Here is a 10,529-nt window from a genome sequence, read left to right on the forward strand (position 1 = left end):
ATGAGAATATATTTGTGAAATAGTTTCACTAGTATTCGAAATAGTTTCATGAGGAATCAGAAGTGTTTGAGGGTCATCGGATGAGTTTCGGAGTTTACCAGGCAATACCAGGTATTATCGATAAATAGTATATAGCTGGAAAATGTTTCTGGTGATGTTAAATTAACAATAAAAGGCTTCAATAATAGTTAGGAGGCTTTTATATTTAATTCAATATCAACGAACCTTAAAAGGCCAAGTGGTGGAAAGCATATTGGGCCACAAGGGCCCAATATAGGTGGCGTCCCTCTCCCCATGGAAAGGAGAGAGGGGAGGCTGAATTGGAAGGTGAACCCCTCTCCTCTTGGCCGGCCACGGGGGGGCTCCCCCCCCCCCTTGTGGCGTCCCCTCGTCCTCCTCCAACCTATATATACTAGAGGTATTGGCACTTTTGGACACACAAGTTTTGGAGCCTCCTCTAGTTTTCTAGTTCTAGTTCTAGTTGGTCCTAGTTGATTAATTAGAGCTAGACCTAGATTCTCTAATCCTCATAATTAGAAGTCTAGTTTGGTTCTAATCTCCTCCCTCTAATTCTTCGGTGGCGTTTACCTCTGGGCGGCGAAGCGCTGCTGGATCATTAAGACTGTAAGCTTGCAACTCGTAGAGAGGCCTTGCTTCCGATCTTCTATTTGAGGGACTATTCATGAGCGGTTTGCAGGATCGTTCATCTACAGTTCGAGGGACTCTAAGTACAATCTACACAAACTCGTCTTCTTTTGCTGCAACTCAAAGTCGGTAACGATCTGGTCCAAACCGTTCAACGCATCTTCATAGTGTTCCTGGTTGATCGTAGGGCGGTTTTTTTTTTTGTTTTCTACCATGTTTCCCAACAATTTCTCCCTCATACATCCGGGCGTGTTCGGGCATCAAACGGGAACCTAGTAGGCTCCCCGAAATTTAATAGTCCGTGCAGTCAGTTCTCCCCCAAATCCAGACCATATCGGGGGGGGGGGGGGGGAATGTCATTGTTTGGAGTATCCGCCATGTTATCTTCAACATGCCGGCCCAACACAAAAAGCCCACCCCATGATGCACCCTTCTCTTTTCCCGTCGGACCCTCTTTCCGCTCGGTTTCCTGCCGCAACGAGACATTTCTAGCTGGAGCCCTCTCCTTTAAAGCCGGATGATGCCCACCTCACCTTCGTCGTGCGTTGCAACATGGATGAAATTTTTCATATTTACAATATAATAGAATGGGTTAAACTAACACATGCTATTGTCACAAAATAACAAATAACTGTATCGATCATTCTCAAAGGTCCATTCAACTTTACAAATGAATGTAGTAAAATACCATCTTTTCAAGGGTTTCTAATTGTGTCGCAGAAGGTGCCAATATTTTTCTCCCATTTCTCATATCTTTCATCTATTTAGAGTTTGCAACGCCTTTAGTTCAGCATGGCAACTTCATGATGAAACGACATCGTATGTCCCTTGAATTTTGTAATTGATGAAACAAAAAACACATACATACACACTGACATGCAATACGGGTGGCAACCTGAACATATTCCTAGTCACCAATAAGCTCCATCTCTAGCCCACACACCATTCAATTCTAGAAAGGATACTTGTCATTCTTCTCTTCATCGTCCTTCCCTACATCTTGTACTCCTCGCTTCTTCTCCAACCCATTTCGGCGCCAACCAGCACCATGTCAACATCAATACGTTCGTCAACGGCGCCGCATCTTCGTCATACTCCTTCCTTGCCGGCTTTAGTTCTCGTTCCTACTTATTTCCTAGAATACTCTTTCTTTCTTTTTTTGTTTTATCTTTTGGAACACTCTTTCCTTATCCAACACCATGGACCACTTGTCTGTTTTTGTTCTTTTTCCTTCCTATTCTTGAAACACTCTTCCTTTCTACTATAGCATGAACCACCTGGCTAATGTAGTGTCATGTTGTCCTCGTCGATGAATGTTTCGGCAACCCTCAATGTGTGGACATCCTGCAGAGCATGGTCGTCATCCATCTGGGTGAACGCTTGGTCGCCCATGTCGCTAGTGCATGGTGGCCATTGTCCATGTTGGCAAGCGGTGCTCGGCCATGTTGCTGTGAGCCTATTGACCGTCCTTGCCCGTGAATGCTTTCAATATGATTTTGCGCGAACCGCCTACCTAATTCTCTGCATGCCTAATTAACTGTCAATCAAATCAATTAATTACATGCCTAATTTGTAAAAAATATCTACTTCTAATTATCTATAGGCATAATTCATTGTCTGCCTAATTAATTAATTACATTAATGACTCGGTTTCCAAATTGATTCGGTGCGGAAAAAAATGCTATTTAAATGGACCTAATTAATTACATATAATTAATTACATATGTAATTAATTGTCTTGATAATTAGTTGCATTAGTGGTTTGATTTCCAAATTGATTCAGCGCTCGATTTCCAAATTATTTTTGCATTAATGGCTACTATGAATGACGACTACGTAAATATTTCCTTTAATAAAAGATATATTACACATTTGACACGCCTCTTGAAGTGGATTCATTTCTTCAAGGCCTATCGAGTATTGTAGGACACATTTTCTGAATGGTTTTCCTGTCATTTGAATGGACACACTTGATTTATTGAGAATGTAGCCTCCCTGACTCGCTATATGACCGACAAGAAACATAATATGACCGCGTCCACGAACGCATGTACGTGGCGGTCCGATGACCCGCCTGCCACCACAGAGGTGGGAGTGTGCAAGGAAGAAACCAACGTGGAGGGGGGATGGTGGGAGGTGAAGACGAAAATAAATCGTGAAAGAGAAAATAAAATATGTGTACCGGCCTACCAACCCCCCTTTAATAGTAGAGATATATGTGATTTGGTAAGGTAAGAAAATATATGTGATTTCGTAAGATAAGAAAAATTATATGTTACTTTTGTTGTATTAGAAAAGTTGCGATTGTTATTTAATAGTAGAGATATTGAAACAATAAATGGCAACACATTAAGGAGTATCTTTTTTTGTAAGGTAATCAAGAAAAATCTTATGTTTGTCTTCTAGGAAGGTGATCTCACGTATACAATGCGATTTCTAAATTTTTAATTACATGATTGAATTTAATCAGCACATGACAAAGAAAAAAGAAAACAAGATCTTCCCCTTTAATGAGATTTGATTTTTTTTTAATAGGAGGGGGTGGTGTGAGGTGAGGCGGAAAAAAATCAGAGGAAAATAAACCAATGAGGAGAAGCTATCAACTCCCTCTTTAGGAGTAGAGATTTTTAGTGCTATATTATTATCTTTTATACGGTGACTCTCAAATGCATTCTTCACAATCTTGCAAAAGAAGGTTGGATCCTAGCGAGGAGAGTTAGTACATCACTTGTCCTAAATTAATGCATCACTTATCCATGTGTAATCCTAAATTAATGCATCACTTATCCATGTGTAATCCTAAATTAATGCATCACTTATCCTAAATTAATGCATCACTTCCTCAAGCTCAGCGTACAATGGCCTATAAATAGCGACCTATATGCAGTATATGTGATGCAAAACAGAAACATAATACAATATAGAGAAACCGTGCGCACATATTAGTGATTAGCATGGAGGCCAAGCTTGCAGTCATCCTTGCGGCTTGCTTGTTGATTTTCTTCACCAATGGAGGTACGCATGTATACAGTATTGTTTGCGCAGACAAATACCTGAACATATTGCTTACTTTGCATTGAAAACCTTAATATTCTCCATTTCATAAGTATGCACGTACGCCGGGAACTAACAAATCGGACGATGCAGGAGACGCACAGTGCACAGTGAAACACCTCGTCGTCGCCCAGACCACGGCGCCGACGCAGCCCGGAGAGACGTACCCGAAGCATCTGGTGACGGTGAAGAACACTTGTGTCTGCATGCAGCTCAACGTGAAGATGGACTGCGCGGGGTTCGACTCCTCAATCGACGTCATCCCTGCTGACACGATCACGCCGGACGGCGACAATGCGCTCTGCACCCTCAATGGTGGTCGTCCGGTGTATGGAAACGGCACGGTCTCGTTCAGCTACGCGTGGAGCACAGACATCAGCTTCCGGCCCGTCTCGTCGTACATGGAATGTTCCGTAGCACCATAATGTCTAAGGACTCTAAAAACCATGGAAAAGTATACAATTCGTAGTGTAGGAAATAAAAGGGGTACTTGCCAACTCTATTTATTTATTTTGCAGGAAATCTTTCGGTCTATTCATGTTAAGGTAGTACAAAAAAACAACAGAAGTAAAAAAAATACATCTAGATTCGTAGAGCATCTAGCGATGAGCACAAGCACTAGAGTGAGCCGAAGGCACACCGCCGTCATCGTTTCTCCCTCACCGGAGCCGGACAAACCTTTTTGTAGTAGACAACCGGGAAGTTGTCGTGCTAAGGCCTCATAGGACCAGCGCACCAGAACATCAACCACCGTCGATGAAGAGAGAAGTATAGATCAAAAGAATCCAATCTATAGAAACACGAACATGGACGAACCACCGGATCCAAGCGGATCCACCGAAGGCAAATGCCGACCGAATCCCGCGGGATCCGCTGGAGAAAAATCTCCACACGCCCACCAACGAAGCTAGAAGCATTGTCGGGACAAGCGAGAGAGTCCTGGATTAAGGGGTCCTCGGACAGCCGGACTATATACTTTAGCCGGACTGTTGGACTATGAAGATACAAGATTGAAGACTTCGTCCTGTGTTCGGATGAGACTCTCCTTTGCGTGGAAGGCAAGCTTGGATATTCGGATATGTAGATTTCCTTCTCTGTAACCGACTCTGTGTAACCCTAGCCTCCTCCGGTGTCTATATAAACCGGAGGGTTTAGTCCGTAGGACAAGAACAATCATAATCATAGGCTAGCTTCTAGGGTTTAGCCTCTACGATCTCGTGGTAGATCAACTCTTGTAATACTCATATCATCAAGATCAATCAAGCAGGAAGTAGGGTATTACCTCCATCAAGAGGGCCCGAACCTGGGTAAAACATCGTGTCCCCTGCCTCCTGTTACCATTAGCCTTAGACGCACAGTTCGAGACCCCCTACCCGAGATCCGCCGGTTTTGACACCGACATTGGTGCTTTCATTGAGAGTTCCACTGTGCCGTCGCTGTAAGGCTTGATGGCTCCTTCGATCATCTTCAACGATGCGGTCCAGGGGGAGGTTTTCCTTCCCGGACAGATCTTCGTATTCGGCGGCTTCGTACTACGGGCCAACTCGCTTGGCCATCTGGAGCAGATCGATAGCTACGCCCCTGGCCATCAGGTCAGGTTTGGAAGCTTAAACTATACTGCCGACATCCACGGAAACTTGATCTTCGACGGATTCGAGCCCATGACAGGTGCGTCGAACAGTCACGGCGGGCATGACCTTGATCTGCCGTCGGGCAATATTTGGGAGATCGCGCCTGCGGTGGCACCGGGAATCAATCCGGAGCAGTTCCTGCCTTCCAAGGGCGGGTGGATGGACCCCGCCACGGAAGCCACACACTCATCGGCGTCGGAGCCGAACACTGACGCCACCTCCTATGAGGGTAGTGTCATCGGACCCTCGGACTCGTCTCCGGCCACAGGATCCGAACCGCGTGCATCCGTGCCTATCGAATCTGATTGGGCACCGGTCATGGAGTTCACCACCGCGGATATTTTTCAGCACTCGCCCTTATGTGATGTGCTGAACTCATTAAGGTCTCTTTACTTGTCACGAGATTCTTGGCCGAACTATGTCCGGCTCAAGTGGGGAGCGGAAGACGAAGAAATTCGTCCCCCACCCACCACCCACTTTATAGCCACTGTCGATGACTTAACCGACATGCTTGACTTCGACTCCGAAGACATCGGTATGGACGATGATGCAGGAGAAGAACAGGAACCACCACCTATAGGGCGCTGGACAGCCACCTCATCATATGATATTTATATGGTGGACACCCCTAAAGAAAACAATGGCGATGAGGCAACGGAAGATAACCCCTTGGGGAAGCAATCTAGACACCGGCGTCATCGGCGCCGCTCCAAGCCCCGCCATAGCAAAAGTAGTGATGCCGGCACAAGAGATAACAATCCGGATGGTGCCGAAGACGAAGGCAATCCTGCCCAACCAGGCTTCGAGCAGGCCGAGCAAGAGGATGGGCAAGCTAGCCCTAAAGAACAGGCAACTGATGGAGTATCAGAGGATGATAATTACATGCCTCTCTCCGAAGACGAAGTGAGCCTTGGCGACGAAGAATTCATCGTGCCTGAGGATCCCGTCGAGCAGGAGCGCTTCAAACGCCGGATTATAGCCACTGCAAAAAGCTTGAAGAAAAAGCAGCAACAGCTTCAAGCTGATCAAGATCTGCTAACTGACAGATGGACCGAGGTCCTGGCTGCCGAGGAATACAGACTGGAACGCCCTAGCAAAAGCTACCCAAAGCGCAGGCTGCTACCTCAACTCGAGGAGGAGGCTTTAAAACCCACGCCACCAGCGCATGATGCGGCTGACCGGCCACCCCGTGGCCGCGACAAAACGGCGTACCAGCCCGAAGTCCAGACCGCACCCCGTGGCCAATCAAACAATAACACTAAGGCCCGGGGCTACACGAAGGACCTGCGAGATGTATTGGAAAACAAAGCAGGCAGTCGAGATCGATCTACGGATCACGGGGGGCGCCACAAGACGTGACGATGACCGTCACGCCGGATACAATAAACCAAAGTCCGTCCGGGCCGAATACAATAGACCGGATTCATTTGAAACACGTCGGGATGTAGCCCGGTATAGAGGCGCCGCACACCCCCTATGCTTCACTGATGAAGTTATGGATCATGAATTCCCCGAAGGGTTTAAACCCGTAAACATTGAATCATATGATCGCACAACAGACCCCGCGGTATGGATCGAAGATTTTCTTCTCCACATCCACATGGCCCGCAGCGATGACTTGCATGCCATAAAGTACCTACCACTTAAGCTCAAAGGACCGGCTCGACATTGGCTCAATAGCCTGCCCGCAAGCTCCATTGGTAGTTGGGAGGATCTGGAAGACGCGTCCTCGATAACTTCCAGGGCACTTTACGTGCGACCACCGGATGCTGATGACTTAAGTCACATAACCCAGCAGCCCGAAGAGTCAGCCAGGAAATTCTGGACTCGGTTCCTAACTAAAAAGAACCAAATTGTCGATTGTTCGGATGCCGAAGCCTTAGCGGCCTTCACACACAACATCCGTGACGAATGGCTCGCCCGACATCTCGGCCAAGAGAAGCCAAAGTCCATGGTAGCCCTCACGACACTCATGACCCGCTTCTGCGCGGGTGAGGACAGCTGGCTGGCTCGAAGCAACAACACACCCAAAAACTCAGGCGATTCAGATGTTAGGGATAGCAACGGCAGGCTGCAACGGAATAGACACAAGCGTCGCAGTAATGGCGACAACGCCGAAGACATGGCAGTCAATGCCGGATTCAGAGGCTTTAAATCCGGACAGCGGAAAAAGCCATTCAAAAGAAACAGTCCGGGCTCGTCCAGTTTGGACCGCATACTCGATCGCTCATCTCAAATTCACGGCACCCCCGATAAACCAGCCAACCACACCAACAGGGAATGTTGGGTGTTTAAATAGGCCGGCAAGTTGAATGTCGAAAACAAGGAAAAGGGGCTGCATAGCGACGACGAGGAGGAGTCCCGACCACCGAACATGGGAGGACAGAAGACATTCCCTCCCCAGGTGAAAACAGTGAACATGATATACGCAACCCATATCCCCAAGCGGGAACGGAAGCATGCACTAAGGGACGTCTATGCGATGGAGCCAGTCGCCCCAAAATTTAACCCATGGTCCTCTTGTCCGATCACTTTCGATCGCAGGGACCATCCTACCAGTATCTGTCATGGCGGTTCAGCCGCATTGGTCCTTGACCTCATCATCGACGGATTCCATCTCACACGAGTCCTCATGGACGGTGGCAGTAGCCTTAACCTGCTCTATTAGGATACAGTGCGCAAAATGGGCATCAACCCCTCAAGGGTCAAGCCCACAAAAACCACCTTCAAGGGTGTCATACCCGGTGTGGAGGCCTGTTGCACGGGCTCAATCACATTGGAAGTGTTCTTCAGATCTCCGGACAATTTCCGAAGCGAGGAGTTAATCTTCGACATCGTCCCCCTTTCGCAGTGGCTACCATGCACTTCGGACGAACCACATTCGCCAAATTCAATGCGGTACCACATTATGCATACCTCAAGCTCAAAATGCCAGGACCTCGCGGGGTTATCAAAGTTAATGGAAACACAGAGCGCTCGCTCCGCACGGAGGAGCACACTGCGGCCCTCGCGGCGGAAGTACAAAACAACCTTCTTAGGCAAACAGCCAACTCAGCGATAAATAACCCGGATACCGTCAAGCGAGTCCGGATTACTCTGTAACAGGATCATCCGGCACGTCCAGAGCTCGACTAGCAATCTGGCCTCTGCACCAGTCCGAGTCAAACGGCGAAATTTGTGCCGCGTGTACACAACTACACACTTAAAATACCCTGGGCATAGGTGGAGGCACGGCCATAACACGGTCCACAATGCAGTTCAACCGCCCCAGGACACACTCATTTTTGCACCCCTCTTCCTTTCAGGTCCCTATCTTTAGGAGGCTCGTCCGAAAGACCAGCTATCGGACACATAGCGGGACGGACACACCAGGAGGACAAGAAGCTTTGGCGTACGAGGGAATCCTCAGGTGGTCTCTGATAACGATCGTTATACCTGTTTTACATACCCGCATACCGCCCACTGTCGGTGTCAAAACCGGCGGATCTCGGGTAGGGGGTCCCGATCTATGCGTCTAAGGCTGATGGTAACAGGAGGCAAGGGACACGATGTTTTACCCAGGTTCGGGCCCTCTCGATGGAGGTAAAACCCTACTTCCTGCTTGATTGATCTTGATGATATGAGTATTACAAGAGATGATCTACCACGAGATCGTATAGGCTAAACCCTAGAAGCTAGCCTATGATGATTATGATTGTCCCTCTATGGACAAAACCCTCTGGTTTATATAGACACCGGAGGGGGCTAGGGTTTACATAGAGTCGGTTACAAAGAAGGAGATCTAATATCTGGATCGCCAAGCTTGTCTTCCATGCAAAGGAGAGTCCCATCCAGACATGGGACAAAGTCTTGAGTCTTGTATCTTCACGGTTCAACAGTCCGGCCAAACTATATAGTCCGGCTGTCCGGATACCCCCTAATCCAGGACTCCCATAATAGCCCCTGAACTAGGCTTCAATGACGATGAGTCCGGCGCATAGATTGTCTTCGGCATTGCAAGGCGGGTTCCATCTCCGAATACTCCAAAGTACCTGTTGTAACGAACAGTGTCCGGCTTCCCATCAATGTTGTAATCCTCGACTTCTGTCCTTCAATAATGGCCATCTCCACGTGTCGAGAGAATACGAGGAGCCGGAGCATTTTCACATTTGCCACCCCGGCCCTGCAGGCAAACCGTCTATTTGAAGGAACGGGGATCCTCATATCCAAACCTCACTTTCTTCCCTTGAGCGAGCATCCAACAGAGTGCGCCCGGAAAAAACCATTCCAACATGGCCGGCCGTCACAGCTTCTCTTCTCGCTCCCTTAGCTCTAAGCCAGGTGATTGGGAAGAGTGTTCTATTCCCCATAGCCATTTAGTAGAGTTGCAGACCCAAGGGTTTCTTCTGCCGGTGTTCATGGTCCCCGTTCGAACCGGACTAGCCACTTATGATGGCGGGGAGCAAGCGGAGAGATTTCCTAGCCCATCTCAGGGGGAGCGAGTATGCCTCATCCCATATTTGCTAAGAGGCGTCGGGTTTCCAATCCACCCATTCCTTCGCGGGCTCCTGGAGTTCTATGGCCTCCAGTTGCACAACTTCACCCCCGCCTCCGTGATGCACATCGCAGGATACGTTGCCCTTTGTGAATTATTTCTGGGCTGCGAGGCTCACTTCGAGTTATGGAAGAAGTTATTCTGCCTCGTCCCTCGCAACCAGGGGAAATCCTTATGTCAAGTGGGCGGAGCCGAAATATGGCGCGTCGCCGAGACCGGATACCTGTCCGATACTCCCAAGAAGGCATCTGAAAACTGGCCCTCGGAGTGGTTTTATGTTGATGACGTTCCCCTTCTGGATCCAATCCGGACGGGCCTCCCTGAGTTCAATAATGCTCCGCCGAAGACACGCCGAAGTTGGCGCCCTCGGGGCCCCCAAGAGGAAGATACCAGAGAAGTCCACTTCCTGATGAGCAGGATAAAGACACTGGCCAAATCAGGGCTAACAATAGTCGAGGTTATAGCAATATGCATAATGCGGGGGGTGCAGCCACTTCAATATTGGGGGAAGCCCATGTGGCACTTCAATGGGGAAGATGATGCCACCCGCTGTGGTCGTAAAGGTCTGGACTCCGCCACTGCTCTGGCGAGAATACTGTCCGGTTTGTATAAAGGAGAAGAAGAAGAATTCCTTCGTATTAAACCGCGGGATGGATTTTCCATGT

At 48.2% G+C, this 10,529-nt stretch overlaps 1 protein-coding gene across 1 annotated transcript; it reads left to right on the forward strand.

Annotated features, from left to right (window-relative positions):
* The first annotated feature begins 3,553 nt into the window (after positions 1-3,553).
* On the forward strand, positions 3,554-4,205 carry LOC123094587 (uncharacterized protein At1g05835-like). The gene is made up of 2 exons (XM_044516566.1): positions 3,554-3,660; positions 3,793-4,205. Exons 1-2 carry the CDS (start codon positions 3,600-3,602, stop codon positions 4,122-4,124), a joined length of 393 nt encoding a protein of 130 aa, XP_044372501.1. The 5' UTR covers positions 3,554-3,599; the 3' UTR covers positions 4,125-4,205.
* The last annotated feature ends 6,324 nt before the right edge of the window (positions 4,206-10,529 follow it).

This window comes from Triticum aestivum, chromosome 1B (assembly GCF_018294505.1).
Source record: "Triticum aestivum cultivar Chinese Spring chromosome 1B, IWGSC CS RefSeq v2.1, whole genome shotgun sequence".
Lineage (NCBI taxonomy): Eukaryota > Viridiplantae > Streptophyta > Magnoliopsida > Poales > Poaceae > Triticum > Triticum aestivum.

Bases quoted from the DNA above. Each gene is read 5' to 3' on its own strand.
- LOC123094587 (XM_044516566.1), top strand. From the start codon at position 3,600: ATGGAGGCCAAGCTTGCAGTCATCCTTGCGGCTTGCTTGTTGATTTTC. The intron at 3,661-3,792 runs GTACGCATGTAT...CGGACGATGCAG, and splicing joins GATTTTCTTCACCAATGGAG to GAGACGCACAGTGCACAGTG.